Source organism: Drechmeria coniospora, chromosome 01 (assembly GCF_001625195.1).
Source record: "Drechmeria coniospora strain ARSEF 6962 chromosome 01, whole genome shotgun sequence".
In the NCBI taxonomy this organism is placed as follows: domain Eukaryota; kingdom Fungi; phylum Ascomycota; class Sordariomycetes; order Hypocreales; family Ophiocordycipitaceae; genus Drechmeria; species Drechmeria coniospora.
The window spans coordinates 7,358,610-7,383,312 of NC_054389.1; the positions used below are offsets into that span (position 1 = coordinate 7,358,610).

Below are 24,703 nucleotides of genomic sequence, written 5' to 3' on the forward strand. Positions count from 1 at the left end.
ATCTCAACGGGTGTCTCGACGGGTGTCTCGACGGGTGTCTCGGTCGGTGTAGGGAATTCTACCCCCGGATCCGCGCGCCTTGGCTCGATTCGATTCGGCAGGACGGACGAGGTGCGGCTGCTTCGGCCGAGATGTCAATCATGTGCCCGCACGCAAGTTCGATGGCATGCGCCGTTATCGTCGGGTGCAGCGAAGCGTAGAAGGGTGATGTGGTGATGCTCCGTCGGGAGCGTGGCTGCGGATGCCGTCGAGCCGACGAGCTGTCGCTCACGCCGTATTTATTCATCCCGTCCTTTGCCCTCGCCGGGATGCAACGGCGGCGCGAAACTGGCATGATGCGTGCCAAACGCCGCCAGGGGGTCGAGGAGGTGACAACGGTCGTCGGGCGGCCAGCATGACGCTCCAGCATCGACAGCGCGCCGCGGTCGACGTTGCATCAACTTGCGCCCCCCCTTGATCAGATCATCGACGTCTCCGCCCCCGCCTCCGGCTCCACCGTCCGACTTGACACTCGACACTCCGGGGGGGGGGGAGGGGTGACGGCTCTGGCGCGGCGGAGGGAACCGGAGTCCCGTTCTCGGTTAGCCGGCCGGCGTGTCTCCACAACGGCGGCGCCAATCGAACGCTAGAAGCCTCGTGGAACGCTGCCGACTCGGCCGCTAGTACGGAGTGCATGTACCTACACGCATGTACACTCATGTACACGTATGTACACGCATATGCACGCATGCGGCTAGGGGCACGCGCACGTGTACAGCTACACGTCCACAGTGCATACGTGCGCAGAAGGCACCGTATCGCGCACAAACACCCCCGCGGCATTGCGCGTGCTCGGGCATACCGGCAAGCACGTGCGGCTCCGGAAAGCATCCACGCCATGGTTGCGCACGCGCGGTGCAGAGCGTTTGTGTCCGTATTCAAGCTGTTTGCGGATCAGCCTCGCCAAGGGCAACGCCGTCAACATGTGCAAGCAATCGCCCGCTCGCCCGCGCTCGCGCATTGTACTCACTCGGCTGCAGGCAAGTCCGTCGGTTACAGTGCATGGACAGTGCGGGTAAGAACCAGACGTGGAATCGTGGGTGCTTGTACATGTAAGGAGGGTGTGGAGTCGGGAAAGGAGTCAGGAAAGTACTGTAAGAACTTGAATATACTTACTCCGTACTGTAAGTACTTACTACTTAGGTATGTACTCCGTAAGTTCTCCGTACTCCGTACTCCGTACAGAGCAAAAATTACCTGCGAGCGAGACCCCGTGTCGTCAATCTCCTTATGTAAGCGATGATCCCCGCAATCGGCGCGCCGATGGAGCAGCTCCGCACGATGACGGAGGCGTGGCACGAGTACTTACTCAAGTACAGTGCATGTGCAGTACATGTACGGAGCACTCTGTGATTACTTATCTTGCCGTAATGTACATGTGTGCAGGTAAAAGTACGAGAAGAGCGTCGCAGGTACAGAGTACGGTGTGTGCTGGCCTAGTCGTGCATGGTCATGCGTGGGCACGTGTAACAGGAGAGGAGGTTCATGCTCCCCCCCGCCGCGGTACATGATGGCGCGTCCTGCGTACTTTTGGAACGGCGCTTGGAACAGCGCATGTACTTGCGACTACTTACCTAGTACTGAACTAAGTAAGTACCGTACTGTACTCTACAGTATATTACATGTACATGTACATCCCTACAGTTTACAGCATGCTACAAGCACGGAGGGCGGCACGCACGTCAAAGTGCATGTCGGCCGGCGCACAAGTTCTGGTACATGCAGGTGTACGGACTGCCTGTGCTGACTTGCGCACTTCGTATTATAAAACAAGTACTGTACTTGCATGCCGTGCGCTGGGATTGTGGAGCGGCCGCGGAAATCGGTCCCGGCAAGATTCTTCACCGGGAGCGTCATCGCCAACGCGGGTCGCAACCTCGGGCGAGCATGGGGCGCATGGTACGAGGACGTGCATCGCCAGGATCGCCGAGCGGATCGAACGAATCCTCCCGCCAGGACCGGACCTTTTTCATCAGATGCCATGAATGACAGGCAGCCAGCCAGTCAGTCGCCGCATTGCGCATGGACAGACCGCGGACGGTCATGCTATGCCGTGCTTGAGCGCCGCACCGTCGGGCACGTGTTCCGCCGCCATACGGAGTACTCGCGCCGGCCTTGCTTTCTCGCCTCGCTCGCGGCCATGGTGCGCATGCACATGGCGCAGGCACCACTAGCTCCAGGCAAATCGATTTCAAGGTGATGGGCCGTTGAGAAGAAAAGAGAACTCTGCCCAGGGCCCCCGCCGTCGTCTCCGCGTTCAGTTGCGTCGCCGCGCAAAACCCACATCCAGGTGCCGGAATATTGACCGGTCCCGTCGTTGTGGACCTGGAACCACCTCTCGCCTTGCCCGCGGCTCGCCGTTGCGTGCAAGGCACAGCGTTGCCGTGGATCGATCCTCCGTACTCACGCCGCAGCAGGCACCGTGCATGTTCGCCGATGCATGTGATGTACGGTACCCGTGGTCCCCAGCCGTGCACCGAGTGCGCAGCGCAGTGCACGCGGGTGCAAGTACGAGCATGTGTGGGCTCGTCTTATGGCATCCGCTCATGCATATGCACTTGTGGGTGGGTGGGGGGGCGGGTGGACGAGCGGTTCGTCCGAGCAATTGATGGATGAGCCGTTCTCCGGAGGAATCGGCCGACGGTTGGCATCGCCGGGAACGGGGCGCGTTCGCCTACCGTACTCCCTCCCTACACTCGGCATCTCGCGACAAGTCGCTTTCCGTGTTGCTGACCTGGGCCGGCTACTTGACGGGCGATCGATACTCCGCAGTACTTGTACTCGCACCAATGCTACGCCGTCCCGTCCATGCAAGTGCAAGCAATTGCAGCAAGTAGTTGGTTGTATTGCCTGCAGAGCGACAGACGGAGAGGGTGTTGACACTGCCGTGCCGTTGGGTGCCGGGTTCCACGTATTCCCGCCAGTCCGTAATTTCTCGGTAACTGTGCCCTACTGCGCGCTCGCCTTGCTCGCGTAGAAGCTGCTCGTCGCCCAGCCGTTCAGCACGTTGTAGCTGGCCAGCGGCGACGTGCCGTGGAGCGTCTCGTAGTGGACGCGTGCGCCGCACCGCCGCTCGCCGGCTGCCTCGGCCGACCGGCCGCATCCGTCTCGCAGCAGGCCGGCAATCTGCTCGCCCGCCTCGCGGCCCTCGAACCAGGCGCCGTGGAGGAAGCCAAAGTAGGCGGCGCTCGTCGCCTCGCCGGCGAACCAGAGGCGGCCGACGTTGGCCCGCAGGTTCTGGTGCATCTCGAGCGTCGTGCCGACGGGCCAGTTGGAGTAGCTGCCGCGCGACCAGGCCGTCTTGGTCCACCGCGGGTAGGTAAAGGCCGTCGGCTCCGGCACCGTCCTGTCGGGGAACATCTGCCGCAGCACGGCGAGGCCCTCGAGCTTCGCCTCGTCGTCGCTCAGCTGCTCGAGCCGGTACGACTCGTCGCCCGTGACGGTGGCGAAGAGGATGTTGGATCCCGGCAGGAAGCCGTCGGTCGAGAGCGACTGCCACTGCGCCCAGTACCCGCGCGTCGTCGGCGACGCGTAGAGAAAGTACTCCTTGTCCGTCGGCCAAAACGTCTCGTCGAACTGGAAGAATATTTTCGTGTAGGTGCCCATGGAGAACTTGTGCACCGCCCGCTGCTTCCACGTCGGCAGCGCCGGCGCAAACTCGACGTCGCCGTGCTGCAGGACGCCGAGCGAAAAGGTGCAGAGGGCGTAGGCGGCCGAGAGGCAGCTGCCGTCGTCGCTGCGCACCACCACGCCCGCCTCGTCGTGCGAGATGCTCGTCACCCTGCCGTTGAGGCGCAGGCGCGTGTCGTTGGCCGTCAGGAACGTAGCCGCCTCGCCCTCGATGATGGCCCGGTAGCCGCGCGCGTCGACGACGAGGTTGTTGTCCTCGCTGAACTGGCGAAACGTGAGGTTGTTGCCGGCGGCGCCAAAGATCATCGACGACACCTCGGGCGGCACCGTCGTCTCCCAGTCTGCCCGGCCGTTACTCGCTCGTCCCCTCCGTCGGCGGGGAAGGCTCGTCACTCACCCCAGCTCCAGTACTCGACCGCCTGCGCCGCCATGTCGTCGTGCCGGGGGTTCCAGCCGGCGAGCGACAGGCCGCTCCGCGCGCTCTGGTCCTGCAGGTTCTCAGCCAGGAGCCGGCCGGCCTCGACCGTCATGTTCCTCGCCGCCGCCTCGTAGGCCTCGAGGAGGTGGCCGTAGTCGGACGCGCCCGTCTCGTCGTAGGTCAGGATCGAGCTGTAGTTTGACGGCGTATTGGCCAGCTTGTGCTTCTTCGCCTTTGGTGCCGCCGGGCAAAAACGGTCAAGGTCAGCCTCGCAACGACGCAGCCAACGACACAGCCAACGACGCAGCCGCCTCGCCCTCACTTGGTCGGCGTACGTACCAGGCTCCAGATGGGATTTTCTACGCCGACTTAGCCGCTGCGAGGGGAGTCGAGACGGGGACGGCACGGCACGGGGCCGCCGGGACGCGCCTCACCTGGACCGCCGGGGTTCCCGAGCCCCTGAATCTGCCCGTTGGTTGCCTCGTAAGCCAAGAACCGACGCTGCGTCGAGGCCGAGCCTGGCCTGGAGCCGGAGCCGGAGCCGGGGGCGAGGTCGTAATTACCCAGTTGGCGCCGAGCTCGATGGTGTAGGGCGAGCCGTCCGGCCGGCGGCCGAATTGGCTGTCGATGGCCCGTCCGCCGATCCGATTCTGATACTCGACAATGACAAAGTCGGTCACCGAGGCGTTGTGAAGTGCTTGCTGCGTCGGCGTTGGCCACCTCGGTCTCCTTCCTTCTCTGCCGCTGCTCCCCGACGGATGACGTAACCTACCGCTGCGGCGATGCCGGCCATGCCTCCTCCCCTGCGCAGAGGCCACGTCAGCCGGTCGACGAAGCCATTGTCCGCCCCTCGTCCTCGCCTCCACGGGAGGGGGAGCCTGCCTACAGGATGGCCACCGTCGTCCTCCGACATGAGCTCTCCGGCGCCTTGGCCACGCCGGCCAGTGTGCCGTCGACACACAGCGCCGCGACGGCGGCGACGACGCAAAGGCGAAAGGGCGACGTTGTCGGCGCCATGGCAGCGATGGACGAGCGGGCGATGGGATCCATCGATCGAGGGACCAGATGGCGATGCGGGATGCTGGCCGACGGCGAGGCGCCCTCGTCACGGCACCGACGAGACGTCGTATTTATACCTCATCGACGGCCCTGCCCATGGCGTCGGGGGGCCTGCGTTGACGCTGCCACCCTCCCCCGGCGTGTGCCCGTGGACTCGCCGTCGCCTGTTGCTGGCCCTCGTGTATCTGTACAAGCGGCGCGAGCGCGGGGACGAGGGCGAGGACGAGTACTCCGTACTGGTACCTTTGATTCCGAAGTGGCCTACGGAGTAATACCTACCTACTAGGTACCCAAGTAATTACCTACTTACTTTGCAGGCATTAATACCTTGGCACTATCCCACCCAAGTACGTCCTGCGAGGTGCTGCTGCATGCAAGTACTTGTACACTGGCAAGGTGCAAGTGCACGGTGGCACGGAGCACGGAAGTTCCCCATGCATTAGTACCTACCTAAGTACAGTCACTTGACAAAAGTGACGATTCAGTTTTGGTGGCGCTACTCCTACAAATTGAATCGACATTTTTGCCACCCCGCTGTACCTAGTATGTTCCCCGAATCGCCTGCTACAGTGCCGGGTTCGTCAACCGGCGTGTCGTGGCAAGTGTTTGTACGCCGGGCACCTGCACTCCCTACTAAAGGATGTCATCATCTGCCTCAGCGGCCGAGGTGACCTAGTAGGGACGCCAAGTTCCATCCGCTCAACTCTGATCGCTGGCCTCATCGGCCGGCTTGGGGCGCTCCGAAATTGTGCCAACCCATCGCCGCCTCCGCCGAGACACGGGGCGAGACATGCCAATGTCAGGTCAACCCGGTGGCCTCGCCCGATCCCTGCCGGCTTGGCCCTGACGTACATGTACGTGTACCCACCACAATGGGTGTGGCTGCTGCGTCCTCGCATCGACCCGTGCTGCCCTTGGCGGGTGGGCATCATGGCTCGTACAGTCACTAGCCAAAAGTGACGGGTTCAATTTTGGTTGCGCTACCACTACAAAGTGAATCGACACTTTTGTCACCCGACTATACCGACGCATCCTTGCTTGAACCTCCGTCGGCCGTGCATCTACAAGCGTAGGTGCCCAAGGTGTCACTCACGCACCCGCAGCTTTGTCCTGCCCTTTTCTTTGCATGATGCGCTCGAATGCTTGTCGATGCGATCCCACGCCTGCATGTGCACGTTGGCACCGTCTGCGTGCGAGTGAGTCTAGGATTTGTTGGGATGCGCAGTCATGACGTAGTTCGGCTCGCGCCGTGCTGAACCCGTTGGCCGGTTCAGTCACGTATCCTCCGACATGCGCGCTGTCATGCGCTGCAGACTTGCGTGCATGTGCTAAAGGCACGCTGACGTGCATGTCGATGCAGCGCAAGGTACCCGTGCCGTCCTGCCCACTACAGTGAGTGCATGTACTCTCCGCACTGCAAGTACTTACTACCTAGTAGGTAGGAACATGGATTAGTACTAGGTACTAACCTAAAACCTAAGCACATTCGTGGCTCACGTACGTGCAGCGTGTACGGAGCACTTGCAACGATATCCAGTGCGTACTTTGTACGGGTACGTATTAGTAAGAGTAAGTGAGTGAGTACAGAGTACTCTGTGCATATGCATGTAATTACAGTACAAGTAGGTCCAAGTACTCCTTACGGAGTTGGTGTACATGCAGCGAGGTAATTACTTGTCAGTGAGTGAGTGCAGCAGCACCTTGCCCTGGTAAGCGCACCTTGGTGTACAGAGTACAAGCACAGAGTGCCCTACAGTAAGGTGCTCGCCCTAGCGCTACTATGGCTCGTCATACGAGGACAGGATGCAGGCACATGCAAGTGCAGAGTATTACCGAGCAGCCCAATGCTCGGGAAGAAAAAGAAAACGTCGCCTCTGCGCCTCCACTTGCCATCCGCTCAGCCGGCTCGGGTTCCAAGGTTCTCGAATCTGTACGGGCCGTCTCGGAATCATCATGTGCATGTGCGAGCCCCGAGCCTCTGGCGACTTCTCCCAGAGACGGGCGCTTCCATCATTTCGCCGCCTCAACACCACGGCCCCGACCATTGTGGTGGCATGGTAGGTCCCATCGGCGGCGGCGGCGGCGGCGGCGCGATACAGCAACGCTGCCGAACCGACGAAGCGCCCCCTCCCGACGAGCTCTCCCCACTTCCCCGCAAGGCTTGTCGAGTGCCTGTCGGCCCGGGATCGGTGGCACCTCTCGCGGGCGGCCGCCGGCCGTGGATGTTTGTCCTGCCGAGTGGGCCGAGGTGCACGTGCGAGCACGAGGCGAGAGAGGGCTGTCGTTGGTGAGCGGCGTCGACGAAACCTCACGCCTTCTTGGTTGCGTCCGACGCTGCTTGCAAGCCAACGTGCGACAACGAAACCCGAAACCCACACTTTGCCCGTCGCCCTTGGTCCATGCCGAAGGCGACGTGCCCGCCGCGTGCAGGGGCGCATCCGTCGTGTATGCTGGAGGCTGCGCCCGAGTACGTATTAACCATGACTTGCGCTGATGCTTGTCATGAAACATGTCCATAGGTGTGCATGTGCTGTAAATTCGAGTACGTATTGGCCATTAATTGCGCTGATGCTTGTCATCGCATGCCGTAGGTATACGGAGTGCATGTGCTGTAGATTCCATTCCATGCACCGAGTGCCTGTGCATGTGCTGTAATTACATGTACTTACACTTGCAGGCCGACACTGGTCAGCGCCTAGTGGGCTCCGACCACCGTCGTCTCGCCTGTGGTCATGGCATCGAGCGTCGATGACCATTCCCCTTTGGGGATGCTGGGTCTGGCGCCCGCCGTAATAATTAAGTAGTCTCTCGGCCCGTCCAACCGTCGCTCGCAGCCACCCGCAGGGTGTTTCTCGTTCCCACGGCTAGCCAGCCACCGACGTGCTTCTGTCACCCTGATACGCCCTGCCTGGCGCATGTGGGCAAAACTGCCAAATTGCCCTCTTCTGCAGGGAGCATGTACTAGGTGGTTACTGTGCCTGTACTCCGTAGGTGTAGGTGTTGCGCAGGGCGGCCGCAACGGGTTCCTGGTCTACTCCGTAAATACCGGTTCGAAACCCCGCTGCGGTGGGCGGGCACCTATTACACTAAGCGTACAAGACTGTACTTGCATGTACGTAAACTCCGTACAGAGTACAGTGTAATACAGCAATAACCGGAGCCGGCCCTCACCTTGCGGTACGGTGGGGTGGGCCAGATGTCTCCAGGTACCGAGTTCGGAGCATACCTTCTGCAAGAACAGTACACTTACAGATACTGCTTGTACTGCACATGTAGGTACACTTACAGTCGCTCGTCCACTTCAACGGGGTGGCTCGGTGGCTGCCGGATGAAGCAAAGAGCCTGGCCTGCGGTAACGAGGCCTTCATGCTTCGATAAATATTCCTCGCAGCCTATCGCAACCAACTGGTGCTGCAGTGATGGACGAATGCGAAATGGCCATCGCTGGATGGTTGCCCAAGTACACCAAGGTATCAAGAGCCTAGTACAGTATTAATCCATTGCTACCGTAGTTGGCTATGCCTAGTACCTACCTACCTAGTAGTAGGTACTAGGTAGGTAGTAACTAGTACTAGGTAGTAGTGGCCTACCCAAGAATAGGTACAGGTACACCGCACACATCAAACGCAGTAATGGAATACGACTACGATTACGGAGTACAGAGTACAGAGTACAGAGTACAGAGTACAGAGTACAGAGTACAGAGTACAGAGTACAGAGTACAGAGTACAGAGTACAGAGTACAGAGTACAGAGTGCATCTACACTGTATTCCTCGGTACAGAGTGCTCCGTATGTGCACGTATCGTCTGATCAATTTGCTGGTGGAAGCAGCATGCCAAGGTCGGCAGGCTCTCCCTCGAACCTTCCGTTTGTATCTACGACTCCGAGCACAGAGTGCATTGTACTCGTGTACCTGGTTTGAGCAGGAACTGGGCGCCTCGCTCTTGCCCTCGGGCAGCTTTGCAACGCCTTGTTCTCCGGGCCGCGTGGTGTACGTTGCACAGTCAGTCACGAGGGGTAAACGCCCCTCGGAGAATCCTTCGAATCGTCCACCGTACGACGAGTTGGGTATTCTTCTTCTCGCCGCACCGACTGCCTCGAGCTCGTGATCCTTGGTGCGATCAGGTCGAATTGCCGAGACTCGATGATGACGAACAGACACCGCCACCGAGATCAAGATGATGTCCAGCTGGCTGCCATGGGCTACGAGCCCGAGCTGGAGCGCAACTTTTCGACCTTGTAATGCTGCCCCGACCGGTTTCATCCCGAGAGCCCCTGTTCGGAATGCTCACGCCCTCTCCAGATCGATGCTCGGCCTCGCCTTTTCCGTGATGAACGTGAGTCGCCTTCCTTGCCCTTGGCGGCGGAAGCGGAACCCGCTGACGACGCCGTCGGCAGTCTTGGACGGCCCTGTCGGCGAGCTTGTCCGTCGGCTTGACGTCCGGCGGCAGCACGAGTGTCATCTGGGGTTCGTCCATGGTTGGCCAAGGTGGCCGGCGAGAGCCGCTACCGCTAGTCGACCCGACCGGCCAGCTGACCCCCGTCGTGGCCCAGGCCTCGTCACGGCAGGAATCTGCAACCTGTGCATCGCCGCCTCTCTCGCCGAATTCCTGTCCGCCTATCCAACGTGCGTGCCTCGCCGCCGACGGAGACGAGGCCGAGTGCTGACGCACGGAATGATTCCGCAGCGCCGGAGGCCAATACCATTGGGTGGCTGGTGCGCCGTTCGTCATGTTCCGCGCGACGAAGCTCGCCTGGCTGACGGAGCACAGTCGGTACGCTTCCAGCCGTCCGTCTCGATGCTTGATCCGCCTCGACTGAACGCGCCATCGTGAATAATAGTATCTTGGCCGAAATGGGTTCCCATGCTGTCGTGGATCACCGGCTGGATCAACGTCGCAGGATGGGTAGGCGGCAACCTTGCGAATGGTCCGCTCCTCTCTCCCGTCCATTGCTCATTCTCGACAGATGGCCCTCGTGGCCACCAGTGCCTTGCTCTCGAGCCAGCTCGTTGCTGGTGTCATCTCCGTGCTCCATCCGGTTTGCAACCCCGCCAAAGTATGCCCTTCGCTTCATGGCTCACACATCCCCAGGGGTACGAGCCGCAGAGGTGGCATCGGTTTCTGATATATGTTGGCCTGACGCTGCTTTCGTTTCTAACAAACGCCTTTATGAATTCGCTTCTGCCCCTAGTCTATCGGGGCGCCCTCATCTGGTCCCTCGGCGGCTTTGCCTTGGTCTCCATTACCGTCCTGGCCCGTGCCGCGCCCAACTACAGCTCGGCCTATTTCGTCTTTTGCCACTTCATCAATCGGACTGGCTGTGCGTGTCTCCCGTCGGACACCCTTGTCTTTGCTGACAACGTCTGCCAGGGCCCGATGGCGTTGCCTGGCTGCTCGGGGTACGCAACTCTCGCGTCGTCCTCTCTCGTCGGCTGGGCTGACGGCATCCCCAAGCTCCTCCAAGGCGGCCTGGGTGTGACGGCATTTGTGCGTTTCGCTCTTTGCCTGCCTTCTCGCCCCGATGCCTGACGCGTAGAACGGGTAGGATGCAGTGGCGCACATGATCGAAGGCACCGTTCCCCTCCCCACCCAAGTGGTGACAATGACAACGCTGACGGTGCGCGGCAGAAATCCCCAACGCATCCGTCCAAGGACCCAAGATCATGATCGTCTGTGTCGCCATCGGAACAGTCACCGGCGTCATCTTCTTGATAGTCTTGCTATTCGTGTCTGGAAACATCGAAGAGGTCATCGACTCGACGGCTGGCCCGCTCCTGCAGATATTGATTCATGCCACGCGGAGCAACGTAGGCGCCATCTGTCTCTTGATGTACGTTCGCCACGACCTTGGCTACAACTCTTCTCTGAACCAACACCATAGGCTGCCCCTGGTCTGTCTCTTGTTTGCGACTCTGAGCGTCATGACGACGAGCAGCCGCATGATCTTTGCCTTTGCCAGGTGGGTTTTCGAATGCGCTTCGGATGGAGCAGCCATCGAGGAGCTGACGGACAGCAGAGATGGAGGTCTTCCGGCCTCGCGCTTCCTCGCCAGGATCCACCCGAGACTTGGCCTGCCGCTGAATGCACTCATCCTCACTTCCGTCGTCACCGTGCTCTTTGGTCTTATTTTCATAGGCTCGACCAGGTGCGTGACGAGCCGGCCCAGCCCGTCGTTTGACGGCAGGCTAACTTGGTTGCAGCGCGTTCAACGCCATCATCTCTGCGTCCGTCGTTGCGCTGGACCTGTCCTATGCGATGCCCATTGCCGTCAACTGCTTGCGAGGACGCACCGCTCTGCCGGAACGATCATGGGTTTTGCCCGGCTGGCTCGGGTGGACCGCCGACACCATCTCGCTTGTCTACATTTCCCTGACGACTGTTCTTTTTCTATTCCCCCCCGTGCTGCCTGTCACCGGGACGAACATGAGTATGCCTCTAGGAGTCGGCTCGTGGTACTTTTGCCGCTGACCGTTTCCCCAGACTACTGCATTGTTGCCTTCGCCCTCATCATCGCCATCTCCATTGCTCAGTGGATCGTGGACGGCAAAAAGAACTTTTCGGGCCCGAGAATCAACGTCATCCGCGAGCCGGAACAAACTCAACACAGGAAGTAATTCCTCGTGTCTTCTACGACAAGTGTCGGCGTACATGACCGTTCACGACGAGCGTCAAGACAGGATACTACCGCACCTGTACAGACGGCATCTCGACAAATATCATGTGTTATCCACGAGCGCGCTACTTTGCTGAGACTGTTCTCCGGCACAAACACGTACTTACTGTAAGCATCAAATGAGCTCGCAGGCAAAAGGAGCATGCACCAATACGGATCCTTGCCGCGATCGAGAGCGGGACTTGGTAGTACCTTGGTGGTCCACGCATTTCACGCCGCCAACAAAGGAGGCCTGCTGTCGCCGTCGAGACCCGTACACTCGGATGGAGGTGTATTCATTACCTATGAAAACTTTTGCTCGCCGAGAGGCCCGACCAGACGCCGAGTATGCGTACGTCGCTTAGAATGACCAGAAACCCTCAAGGCGCAAAGGATCATTTATGCAGGTGCATGAACCACTTGGCTCCTTAGCATCTCCTCCCCCCTTGACCCCCTCGATGTGCGAGCTTTTTTCACAAGGTATAAAGTATTAGCGCTGTGACGCTTCGTATCTAAATGAATGGAATCGTTAGTTTTTCTTTTCCTCGTCATTGGAATCTTCAGTCACATGCATCAGAGCGCGAGATAATTGCTTTTTTCAACCTCGTGGCTACATTTATTTGGAACAAGCCGCCTCTCGGTCAGTCTGCGGTCAGGCCGACCCCCAACACCAACACAACGACGGCAAGATAAAGACAGGCAATGGCTCTTGTAAACCAAGGAAAACTTTAGTACGGTTAGGCTCGCGTGCGGTGCGAAAAAAAAATCGACCACATACATGTTGGAGTGTCGAGACGGGCCAACGATTGAACGAATCTCGAATTTCTGGTGTCGCTGCGACCAGCAGACAATCCATCGGCCTCAACCTCGCCCGACGTCGTCAAAGTAGGAAGCTCGCGAGTGTGCTGACCTCGGTTCGGCCGGTGTAGACAAATCAACCACATCGATAACCGCAGCATCTCAATCTGTCCGAGCATGTCGGCCGAACTCGGGGAGTCCCTGCCTCCGGGAGATGCGCACGTAGGTCTTCTGTAGAGATGCTCTCGGACGTATTTTAACGAGTGCATGCAGGCTGTGAGCGTCTCATTGCCCAGATGGAGAGACACCGAGGGCTGGGCAAGCCGAGATGATGCGGTTCTCTCAAAGATGAAATCCGGATATCCTAGGTTTTACGTGCCGCATATTGTGAGGGAGCTTTCGAGCCATTTAATTCAACGGGCGGCCAGCAATCTGACCGATGTTGTGGGTGAAGACAGAGCGGCAGCCATGCTGTTTCCGAGCGAGAGAATGGCCATCGCGTGCCAACGATACCTGAGCAAGTGTGGCCAAGGTCCTGCCGAAGAAAGCATCAAAGTCTTGCGCTTCTCGTTGAACGGCACTGTTTCACTCGTTCCCACCGCCCAGCCGTCGGACGAGATGACATGCGGGAACGCAGATGTCTGGGCCGTGCTGCATCCCGAGATGCTTGCTTCCGAGGCAAAGGCCTTCTGGCAGCATACCGGCTTTGGCATTTCGAGTCGATTTGCGCAGTTTTGGATGGAGCAAGCATCCTTCCTCCAGCAGCAGCATCAACTTGCCACGGGTCGTGAGCGAAGCGACAAGGGATGGTCGACGCTTGCGGACGAGGCAAGGACGGCGGCGTTGACGATTCGGCAGCGCATCGCAGGCCTGTGCTCGACTGCGCAGGACAAGGTCGAAACAGGCAACGTTTTCTTGTACCACTCGGGCATGTCCGCCATAGCGCACACGGCATGGACGTTGAGGGCTCTTGTGAAGGCGGAAGAAGAGCGGTACCGAATTGCCGTGTTTGGGTAGGTGCCATCACCACATGCAATCCTCGGTCTGCGACGATGCGAAGCGACTGACCGGTTGGCAGATTCGTGTACGTGGACACGTTCAAGGTGCTCAGCAAAATTCACGGATTCGACTGCACTCTGTACGGGCACGGCTCCGGCGCCGACATGGACCGGCTGGAGGAGGATCTTCGATCCGGTTTGAAGATTCACAGCCTGTACACCGAGTTCCCTGGAAATCCGCTCCTCATCTCGCTGGACCTCGATCGGGTGTACGAGCTGTCGAGGAGGTACGGCTTCTACGTCGTCGTCGACGACACCATCGGGACGTCGGTCAACCTCGACCTCGTGCCTCTGTGCGACGTCCTCTGCACGAGCCTGACAAAGATGTTCAGCGGCGGCTGCAACGTCATGGGGGGCAGCGTCGTCGTCAGCCCCCGGTCGCGACACCACGGCGAGCTAAAGGAGGCGCTCGAGGCTCGGTACGAGGACACATGCTTCCCTCTGGACACGGTTGTGCTGGAGAGAAACAGCGTCGACTTCGAGGCTCGCGTCGGCGTGGCCGGCCGAAACGCGGCGGCCATGGCGGAGCAGCTGCGACGACACAGATCGGTGGAGCGCGTGTACTACCCCAAGGGAAGCGAGTCGCAGCAGTTTTACGACCGTCGCCGGCGGGAGGGAGCAGGGTACGGGTATCTGCTGTCGATTCGATTCGTCGCGCCCGCCGCCGCCGTGGCCTTTCACGACGCCCTCGACGTGGCCAAGGGGCCGAGCCTCGGGACCAACTTTACGCTCATGTGCGCCTACACGCTCCTCGCGCACTACTCGGAGCTCGAATGGGCGGCCCGGTACGGCGTCATCGAGCATCTCGTCCGCATCAGCGTCGGCGTCGAGGACGAGGAGACGCTCCGGACGGCCGTCGGCAAGGCGCTGGCCGCGGCGGATGAGCATTGCTAGCGGCGGGGGACGTTTCCGACGACACGCTGCCGCTTGCGAGGCGCACGCATCGCCGACGAGGAGGAGAGCGTCGCAGGGTGACGATTAAGGTCGGTGGATGACGGTCGAATGGTGGTGTTGGCAGCATCGTACCTCAAGCAATTATTACTCCGTGCCGCATATTACTGTACTGCCAGTATTGCTGTACTTGCAGTACTGTAAGACTGTACTGTAAGACTACCTAGTAGTCGTACTGTAAGTAAGTACTTGGGCACTTACAACCACTGCGTACTTGCAGTATTACAGGGCACGTGTTTCAGTGTACGTACAACTATTATTACTACTGTACAGTAGTATTGCTGGATCCTTCCTCAGTAGCGAGTGGCTGGCTCGCCACATGATTGGGTCAACAGCAGCGGGTATCCCCAGATGAGCCCCACACAGACACCCCAGACTTCCTCGTCGGTCGGCTCGAAGAGGAAGGAGGAGTGGAATCCTTCAATTAGATACCTTCCTCCCACGTTCCAACGTTCCTGCCGAACCAAGGAAATATTCGGTCGCTCTTTCCTCGTCACCCTCGCACCGTCGATACTTGTAAGTACTCTTTTGCCCGATCGCACCTTCTCTCCCTCGAGCCCCCCTCCTTCCCTCCATTCCGCCCCAGCCTCTCCTTCCCTTCCTCTCTCGCCCACTCCGGCATAGCGCGGTAAGGCCGCAGGCGTACCGACGCGGCGGCCCCCCCGCGGTCCACATTCCTACAGGCAGGGACGTGCAATTTACGCCGAATCATGTGAAGCAATTTTCTTCATCCCCGCCAGTCTCGTCCACGTCTCCGTCAAGCACACGCTGGCGGAGAACGCAGGACTATGACTATACCAGTGCTCGTATACCCGGGCTGCGGCTGCTAGCATCTCGAGCACTTCATGCCACCCAAGTACCTGCCCATGGATGCCGCACAATGCACGCGTCGGCGGATCGGCAAGGCCTGGGCCGGCCCATGGTTGGACGAGCCAGCACACATACAAAGGCGTATCCGTACGTGGGCGGCGTATTAATATCAAGCATATCATGACGACGGCCGCGCGACGTGCGAGACCTCGGCCCCTTGACCAAACGGCCGCCGGAATCTCTCAAGCTCAAGCACAAGTAGCAGGGCATGCCGAGCATGGGCCCTTTGCTCCCCGTCTTCGCCCTCGCCGCCGGCGTCGTGGTATCCTGCGTCGCGGCCGCCGGCGTCCCCCACGTCGACATCCCCTCGTGCTCTCGCGGCAAGGGTTTCCTGGAATACTCCAAGTCGGTGCCGGAACGGACGGCGTTTCCCAGGACGCAAGTCGGTCTCTGCTACTCGGACCTGTACCTCCACATCAACTTCGTCGCCCACGACGAGGTCAACTTCTACTTCAACAGCTCGCAGGGGACCAACGACGACATCTGGAAGTACGAAGTCATGGAGGCCTTCATCCAGAAGGGCAAGGACGACCCGAAGTCGTACCTCGAGTTCGAGGTCAACCCGGACAACGTCACGTACCAGGCCTTCATCTTCAACCCCTCCAAGAACCGGGCTGACGGCGCGCCCTTCGAGCACGCCTTCATCAAGGACCCCGCCGCCATCGGCATCCAATCGACGACGATTCTCGACCGGGACGGTCGTTTGTGGATGAGCAATGTCCAGATCCCCCTTGGCCTCTTTGGCGTCTACAGGGACAAGGCCAAGGGCACGCTGTGGAGGATGAACTTTTTCCGCACCGTCGTGGATCCCAAGACATACCCCCAGCAGGAGCTGGGGGCGTGGAGTCCACCGGACAAGGCCAATTTCCACATCACCCCGTTCTTCGGCATCGCCCGCTTCGTGTGAGGAGCGAGGGGAAGGAATGGAGAGGGAACGGAGAGCTATGGAGGAGCTGCGTACCTGCACAGCTGTACTTACATGTGTGCGCATGTACATACTTACATACACCTACCTTGTATTACGGAATATAAATACTTTCGGGACTGCGCACGTGGTGCCGCCGGCCACTTGACTCGCGCTGACCCATGATTCAAGCGCATTTTCTCGACGGGTTGAAAATGCTTGGACCCATCTCCAAGGTCATGGCTGGCTGGCCGGCCGGCCGATGACGGGGCTCTCGTCGCGTGTATCCTCATCCATGCCAGTGCGAGACCACCGACTCCATTACCTTCGAGACCCTGCGTGACCAAAGTCCGAGAGTCAGACCTTGACCGGGATAAACACGTACTGTAAAGGCACCTTCACTGGCAGTGGCCGGCCGCGAGCGGCAAACCCACCATCGGCCCTCCGTCTCGGACTCCAGGAGGGACGGTCCGAGATGCTCCACAAGCCGCCATTCACATCATTTGTGACGGCTCCACGGAGGCCAACGGGTACCGTGCCGTGCCCAGCAGCGATCGGATCGTACGGAGGAGGCCAGGGGTGATGATGGGATCGAGGCGGGACAACATCCATCTTGTTCATCAACCCACGTAGTGAGGAATAAGTCATCTCCGTCGGTGGTGCCGAGTGTCCCGTGCTGCCTGCATTCGTTTGCATTCGTTTGCCGACGTTGCGTTCGCCATTTGCTTCCTGCCCCTCCTGCACACCACTCTGGGCTCATGAATATGATATTGTTCGACGTTCATCCGATGCGCCGTGCCTCGCCACTGTCGATAATCCGAAGCCGAGATAGGGGATAGGAGAGAGGCTGATATACGCAACATCGCCGACGCCCCGAGGAGAGCAAGGCAGGGAAAGTGCCACGCACTCGTTGTGCAGCGTACCTGCCTTCCCGCAGAGTCCAAATGCACGCTGCGGCGGAAAGGGAAGGTGCGTTTGCACCAAGGAAGGCTCAACCCAGAGCGCGTCGGATCAAGGCAAAACCCGAAGCCGAACCGTCCGCTGCGGGGGAACGCGGTGTGAACAGCTGGCGTCCGACTTCTCTGCCGTCCAGGTGGCAATCAACCTGGCCATCGGGCATCATCAAGCGCAACATCAAGCTCAGCATCCGCTTCCACCCTCTCGCCCCAATGAATACCTTTCCCCTCTGGCTCGGTGGCCGGGAGCAGGCCGGACGCGGCGACGCGATTGCCGTCGAGGACCCAGCCACGGGCCAAGTGTTTGCTGCGTGCGATTCGGCCTCGGATGAGGACGTCGAGGATGCCATCCAGCTCGCCCAAGAGGCTTTCCTGTCGGGGTCCTGGTCCAAGCCGTCGTCGCGCCACCTCCGAGCCGATGTCCTCGACGGCATCGCCGAGCTGCTAAAGGACGAGCTGCCGCGGCTCATCGATCTCGAGGTCCGCCAGACCGGCCGCGCCGTCCGCGAGATGAAGGTCCAGCTGCCATCACTCCTGCGCTGGTTCCGCTACTACGCCGCGCTCCTCCGCACCGACGAGCGACCTGTGCTGCCGACGAGCGGCGCGCTGCACAACTGGGTCGAGCGGGTGCCGCTCGGCGTCGTCGTCCAGATCACGCCCTTCAACCACCCGCTCCTCATCGCCGTCAAGAAACTCGCGCCCGCGCTGGCGGCCGGGAACAGCGTCATCCTCAAACCGAGCGAGCTGACGCCGCTCACGAGCCTGCTGCTCGGGCCCGTCTTCGCAAAGGCTGGCCTGCCCGACGGCGTCTTCACCGTCCTCCCGGGCCTCGGAATCGTCACCGGCCGCGCCCTCGTGAACCATCCGTTGGTCCGCAAGGTCGATGTCACGGGAGGCACGGCCGCCGGGCGGGCCATCGGCTCCGTCGTAGGCCGCAACCTCGCCCGCTACACGGCCGAGCTTGGCGGCAAGGCGCCGGTGGTGGTGTTCGAAAAAGCCAACGTGGATGCGGCCGTCAACGGAATCGCCTTTGGCGCCTTCGTCGCTTCGGGCCAGACGTGCATCGCGGCGACCAGGATCATGGTCCACCGGAGCATCATGCCAGAGCTGATGTCGAAGCTCAAGGTAAAGTGCGAGTCGATCCGGCGTCGAATAGGTTCGCCGACGAACGAGGCGTCGTCCATGGGGCCGCTGGTCTCATCCCGCCAGCTCCGCAATGTCCAGCAGCTCGTCGACAGCACCATCCGCGATAATCGAGCCGCCATCGTCTGCGGCGGGCAGCGAATGGCGGGGGCATCCCCCCTGGACGGCACAGACTTGTCCAAGGGACATTTTTACCCGCCCACCGTCCTCTCCTCCGTCGCTGATTTCGACATCACGGCGACGGAGCTGTGGAAGGAGGAGGCGTTCGGGCCCGTCATCGTCGTCGTCGGCTTCGACGACGAGAACGAAGCCGTCCGGCTCGCCAACGACAGCATCTTTGGCCTCGGCGCCGGCATATGGACCCAAAACCTTAGCCAGGCCTTCCGGGTCTCGGAGAAGATCAGGGGTGGCATCGTTTGGGTCAACACGCATCATCGAAACGATCCCAGCAGCCCGTGGGGCGGCGCGACGAACGCGAGCGGCGTCGGCAGCGAGAACGGTCTTGCCGCCTATCACGCCTACTCGACGGCCAAGAGCATCGTCATCAACTACGCTTCCGCCGACGAGTCCATCGCTGCCGATGACTGGTTCCGGGAGGGATCGGGCGTGGAGCGCTACGGCTAGCCGTCGATTCCCCGGTGATGATGTCAGTCGACAGTGCCGTGCACGCCGATGCACGTCGAACGATGCCCTGCAAGCATGAGCTCGGTGGCTGGATGGCGCCTACTACCCGATCAACTCACCGCGATGGCGAAGGGGTCGATGACGCGCAAACATTTTTGCAGTACCGCACAAGCAAAATATGCACACGTCTCGTCCTCGTCATTACTTCGAACTAGTCCGTCACCAGTGCCGAGTTCTGGCACCGGGGCTTTCGGTGTGGCGCATCAAGTGCCGTGCCGACACGGCGCATCGTCGTCGCCGCATCGGCGCCCAGGGGACGGGCCGAACAAGCAAGACACCCATTCACAGGCCAACGCAAGATTCCTCCCTTTGACTCTACCCTGCAGCGCGTCTTGACCTGCATCTTCCTACACTGAGTACCGGTTCTGCTCCGACGAGTTTCACATTGGCTCGCTCGGCCGTGGAATGCAGGCAGCATTCCTTAGTGTGTCCGGCTAACATCAGGAACGCTGTTGAGAAATACGCCTGTTATGTACGGAGTACTTAACGTACGCAACCGTGTACGGTTAAATCGGTTCGCTCAAGCGGCTCGCGGAAAGTCTTAGTTGAAGCATGTGTAAGGTTGCCGCATTGTCCATATTCTGTCTTGAACCCTGTGTGCCTTTCAGTGCCCATCATTCCTCGATTCTGACCTCGGAAATAATGCGGACTGCAAACGGAGGCCATTCAACCGTCGTGACAGTGTCTGTCGGTGAGCCGTCTGGGTTCTAGGCACATAACTGGCTTGGAGTCTCCCGAGCCGCACGAGTACGACCGGGGACCTGGAGGCCGGTACGAAACTTTGATTACATTGCTTCTCAGTTCATTTCGCCCACTAACCATCAATTCATCATCCTGTCCAGATCTGGATCGACCCCAATCCGCTCAAACCGGGCGGCCATGCAGACTACTCACCAGAACTGTCCGTCAAACTGTGGCCCGGCTCAGGCAAAGACAAGACCTGGACCATCATCAACAAACAGGATACGCTGGCAGTAGAGTTGAATATGGCGGAATTCCCAACCACCTACTTTCATTATGACGCCATAAAAGCGCAGTAGGAACACCGAATTTGCCCGTATTATCCCTTCCCGAAAGGTCGATCCGCATAGAACCGTCCAGTCTTGTGCCTCGGCTGTCTTCTGGAAAATTGGCAACTGAATCACCATACCACCAGCAGTTAGAAATACACTGATACGGATTTGCACTCTGTTCAACATTGTTCCGCCATCGCCGAATTGAATTAAATTCACGGCTTCCCTTCCCTCGAAACGTAGCGGTCCTAGTACTATGTGTGTTTTTGTTGTCGACTATTCGTAGATGGGGATGGTCTAGGGTAATACGGATCCGCGGCGCACACCAACTACAGTATTATCGTTACCACCCAATAGGACCTGGAGCCCATTAGGAGTGCATGTCAAAATAACTGGTCATATGGAGGAAGGCATTGCAATAACGTCGTCGAAAAATCAAATCAGACTTCACCCACCCCCATCATCCATAATTTCGTGAACCCTAGTATGTACTACCGTTGGGAGCAAGTTCCACTTTCTGGTAACTACTTGTCTTTGATGAGGAATAATAGTTGGAGGCTCTGTTGGTCACCCCTACTGGATGGAGGTTTCTCAGTTCCACATCGACGGATAAACACCAATAGGCTAAGCATACGAAGAATCTCACAACCACCGTGCCCCCTGCGCTGACTGGCACTGAAGTACTCATTCGTCGTCCCAGGACACCTTCATGGCTGTCGGGAACGGCCAGACGCCGCCCCAATCCTCCGTCATATACAGCCTGTCCCCGATCTGTCCCTCAATGCTCTTCAGCTCCCCTTGCGGCCCAGCCACCCTGCGGAGGCCCTTCTTCTTGAAGACAGCCCGGGTCAGCTCGACGAGCGCAACCCGACCGGCGTCCTCGGCCAGCCGCCTGTACGGCTCCGCACCGTAGTGCAGGTAAGTCTCCAGAGGCCGTCGTGGATCCACGCCATCTGGGTTGGGGAAGTGTGACGCCGACCGTGCCGAGGACGACGGGGACACGAACACGTGTTGACCTGGCTCGAAGCGAACGTGCCTGGAATCTTCCACCGCCACCGTTTCGGCAGCAACCGCCTTGCGGTATATGCTTGCCGGCCCGGACAGCCGAACTCCCTCGAGGGCGTACCCTAGAAGTAGCGCATCGTTGTCGTCGTTCCGCGGCTCCGATGCGATCCGGTGCAGCTCCTCCAGGTGAAGCCGGCCGCTCGCGGAAAGGTAAAAGTCGACTGCCTGGGCAAACTAGTCAAGGTATCATCGTCAGCAGCTGCCTCGTCTGGTCTTGATCCCGCGTCGGTCACGACTCACCGATTGGCCTTCGTTCGGCACGAAAGCCCCTGCCGTCGGGATGATCTGGCCCCAAGTAATCTCATCCGCTTTGAGTCCGGCCTTGGACAAGCCCTTGATCAACGTGACGCCGTACCCAGAGAGCGCGCCGTCCTTGGCCGTGGCCTTGGCCGTAAACAGTCCGGGTAGGCCCAGCGTTGTGGTGAGCTTGACGTTCGTCTCGGCTATGCTCCCGAGCTGCGACACCAAACTCTTCGCCTTGCGCTTGAGCCCATACGACTTGACTGGATCGAGGTCGACAAAGAGGGCTGCGAAGACGGTTGCCAGTGCCGTGTACAACTCCTGCTCAGAGAACACGCCCTTGGGGTTATCCTTGCTCTTCAAGGGGAGGTTGAAGAGTTGGGCGACAAAGTGCGTGTGCGCGAGGTTGCCGACGTCTCGCACCAGGTCGCAGTGCGTCTTACCGGCAAGTCTGTACGACTTCTCGTCAAGCAGTCGCTCCGCCATGGTGGAGTAAAAATTCTTGATCGATTCCTTCCAGCCGTCTCCGAAAATGAGCGATTCCAGGAGCTTTCCGTCCCTCGAGTGCACGGCCGTACTCGTCGGGTGGCCCACGAGACGATCCAGCGCCTGCTGCCAGTTGACGATGTACTTTTCCTCGTTTCGGAGGATGTGCTCGCTCGCATCGTACAACGAAAACCGGACGCTCGGGGCCCTGTAGCGCGGTCTGTCAAACGTGAAGCCGTCGACCCGATTCAGGTCTGTGAGGATCTTGCGGTTCTCCGACGGAATCACCATGGGATAGTGGGCATAGACGGACCCCTGATCGAAATGATTGGGGAACGCACGCAGGAACAACTTGTAGAAGATGCAGCCATGGTTGATCTTCAAGTCGTAGTTGGCCTCGCCGTACCCCCACTGGGTCAGGTAGCCAGGGTGATAGTCGGTCGTGTAGTGTCTGTCGCCGCGGACGAGAGCGACGGCATCCGAGAGGACGACGCGCGAGATGGTGTAGGTTGGTGCGATGCCGACGCCCGGCACCATCGGCGTCTTCCCCTCTTCCGCCACCAGACCAGGATAGAGCTCGACATGGTCCGGGTGCTGGTACAGGTTGCGCAGCGAGTCGGCCACGTCGGGGTCCGAATTGATGTCCTCGAACGTCTCGTATGCCTTGAGGCCGAAGTGCTTGCGGAATTCGTTCAGCCCGGCCACGTTCCACTTCCTGCCCCTGATGATGCCCAAGATTTCGATGGGCTTCATGATCCTTGGCACATTCTGTGCGCCAAAGGCGCCGCCGGGCTGCTCGATGGCCGTCGCAAGTGCGTCGACCAACTCGTCGTCGTTGAAGCGGCCATCCGGTCCGCGGCTGAAGCCGCCGAACTCGCGACGGCCAGGATCGGCGTCCATCGTCATCTCAAACTTCTTGACCGCCGCCATGAGGGTTTGGAGGTTCAGCTCGCCATAGTTGTCCCCCAAGAGGTCCTTGAAGAAGGTCTGGATCCATTCGTCATCGTGTTGCGAGATGCACGAGTGCCAGCGATAGCAAAGGTTGAACTCGGCCGAGACGGCGTTGCCGACGCCGCTGTCGGATCCCTTGGACGTTCCGACTGAGACACCCATCTCCTGTCGCGGATCGAGCGTCCACTCGGTATCGACGCGGTTCAGGTTGATGATGTTCCGGACGTAGTCGACGAGGGTGATGTTGATGTACAGGCCGGAGGTGATGAGCCGCGCGGTTTGGAACAGATCCTCGTCGTACTTTTTCCATGCCTTGGCCGTCTCCTCGCTATTCATCTTGGCCGTCGGCTTGGGAAACCTGTTGTTCTCGTTGATCGCCGCCAGATTTTCGGCGATGTGGTTGTGGAAACGGTTGAACATGATGAGGAGGATGCAAACGCCAGGCGGGTTGCCAAGAAGTCGTCTGTCGGCGAACGCATCGGGCTTGAGGGTGCCATCCTTGAATGTTCGGATCGAGTCAAGGGTTTCTTTGCTGTTACCATACAGCGGCGACAGGTCGAGGTACGAGGATGAGTTGTTTATGTTGCCGTCCTTCGAATCGGTCCAAAAAATGTCTGGAATTCCATGAGTTAGCCAAGGAGCCCTGTGCAAGCGTATTCCCTTCTGCCGCTGGAGCTCACCATGAATCACTATCGTGGCCCAGTACCAAAGAATACTCGACACGTTGTTGGGGTTCTTTTTGAAGTTCTTCCGCGCCATAACAGCCTCGTACACCGTCTCCGGGTCGGGTAGGGCGCCGAGATTGGCCTTTCCAGGCTTGACCGAGCGCGAATACGGCGTGCCGGCGGCTCCTAGTTTCGGCATGAGGGGGTTCTGCGAAGCTCAGTTAGATATCTCTCGTCAGGAATTTCCGAGTCAGGTTAGGCGCAATTACGTTGTTGGATCCATCGGGTTGACGGTAGCGAAACTGATCGCCATGATACAGCAGTGGTGGGTGGTCGAGCGAGTTCCACAGCTTGTCGATGAAGAGGTTCGTGAGGACTTCCTGTCTCGCCGAATGGTTCGGCATCGTGGCCACCATCTGAATCGTTCGCTCCATGATCATCGTCTTGTCATCTTGCTGGGTTTCACCCTTCAGCTTGGCCATGACCATTTCCATGAGAGTCTTGACATCTAGTTGCAAGGTTAGCGAGCCGTCCAACCATCACTCGACTTGTACCATTCGTCACACTTGCCTCCCCAACCGATACTACGGAGATCCTCCATAATCCCCGGTCGCCTGATCACGTTTCTATAGGAGCCATCCCCCAACTCGGTCGGGAGCGGCCGACTGGATGCTTGTCGGAAGTGTGACAATGACCAGCTCTCTCGCTTCGTCGCCTTAGATTCGGACGTTGCAGGCTCGGTCATTGGCTTATCCTTGTTGTGTTCAGGAGCAGAGGAGTGTCCGTTGGTTCCATTGCTGCGAGCCCCATTCGTCTCGATGCCGTCATAGTCACCGTTTTGGGCCCCTTCGCCCGTCCCGTTCGATTCAGGAGTCATGATGTCGAGCCTAACCGCAACCCGAGGTTGGTTCTAGATGGGTTCATGTACCGTACGCTACGGAGTATTTAAGGCCTGAACGCGCGCGAGGGAGGGTGCGAGGCAACCCCGTACCTTTTATCTCTCGGTGGCTGAACAAAGCCGGCATACCACCTCTGAGCTGAGACATCTGGGACGTGTGACGTAGGATAATTCGCCAAGCCCACACGGAGGATGAACTTGATAGCTGCACCTCACCGT

At 59.4% G+C, this 24,703-nt stretch overlaps 6 protein-coding genes across 6 annotated transcripts; 4 read left to right on the top strand and 2 right to left on the bottom strand.

Annotated features, from left to right (window-relative positions):
• Positions 1-2,988: 2,988 nt before the first annotated feature.
• DCS_01917 (uncharacterized protein) lies at positions 2,989-5,104 on the bottom strand (the record flags this gene model as incomplete). The annotated part of the gene is made up of 7 exons (XM_040799248.1): positions 2,989-4,010; positions 4,067-4,355; positions 4,427-4,446; positions 4,522-4,588; positions 4,651-4,788; positions 4,860-4,890; positions 4,974-5,104. The coding sequence occupies 7 exons, from the start codon at positions 5,102-5,104 to the stop codon at positions 2,989-2,991; spliced, it is 1,698 nt and encodes a 565-aa protein (XP_040660131.1).
• Positions 5,105-9,879: 4,775 nt separating this feature from the next.
• Positions 9,880-11,764, top strand: DCS_01918 (amino acid permease; the record flags this gene model as incomplete). The annotated part of the gene is made up of 6 exons (XM_040799249.1): positions 9,880-9,919; positions 9,991-10,623; positions 10,779-10,980; positions 11,032-11,295; positions 11,351-11,577; positions 11,631-11,764. 6 exons carry the CDS (start codon positions 9,880-9,882, stop codon positions 11,762-11,764), a joined length of 1,500 nt encoding a protein of 499 aa, XP_040660132.1.
• A 1,013-nt stretch (positions 11,765-12,777) lies between these two features.
• Positions 12,778-14,552, top strand: DCS_01919 (uncharacterized protein; the record flags this gene model as incomplete). Its single annotated transcript, XM_040799250.1, has 3 exons — positions 12,778-12,822; positions 12,874-13,613; positions 13,679-14,552. 3 exons carry the CDS (start codon positions 12,778-12,780, stop codon positions 14,550-14,552), a joined length of 1,659 nt encoding a protein of 552 aa, XP_040660133.1.
• A 1,135-nt stretch (positions 14,553-15,687) lies between these two features.
• DCS_01920 (uncharacterized protein) lies at positions 15,688-16,386 on the top strand (the record flags this gene model as incomplete). Its single annotated transcript, XM_040799251.1, has 1 exon — positions 15,688-16,386. One exon carries the CDS (start codon positions 15,688-15,690, stop codon positions 16,384-16,386), a length of 699 nt encoding a protein of 232 aa, XP_040660134.1.
• A 941-nt stretch (positions 16,387-17,327) lies between these two features.
• Positions 17,328-19,106, top strand: DCS_01921 (betaine aldehyde dehydrogenase; the record flags this gene model as incomplete). Its single annotated transcript, XM_040799252.1, has 1 exon — positions 17,328-19,106. One exon carries the CDS (start codon positions 17,328-17,330, stop codon positions 19,104-19,106), a length of 1,779 nt encoding a protein of 592 aa, XP_040660135.1.
• A 1,757-nt stretch (positions 19,107-20,863) lies between these two features.
• On the bottom strand, positions 20,864-24,463 carry DCS_01922 (heme peroxidase; the record flags this gene model as incomplete). The annotated part of the gene is made up of 5 exons (XM_040799253.1): positions 20,864-21,418; positions 21,485-23,535; positions 23,602-23,794; positions 23,856-24,094; positions 24,172-24,463. 5 exons carry the CDS (start codon positions 24,461-24,463, stop codon positions 20,864-20,866), a joined length of 3,330 nt encoding a protein of 1,109 aa, XP_040660136.1.
• Positions 24,464-24,703: the final 240 nt, after the last annotated feature.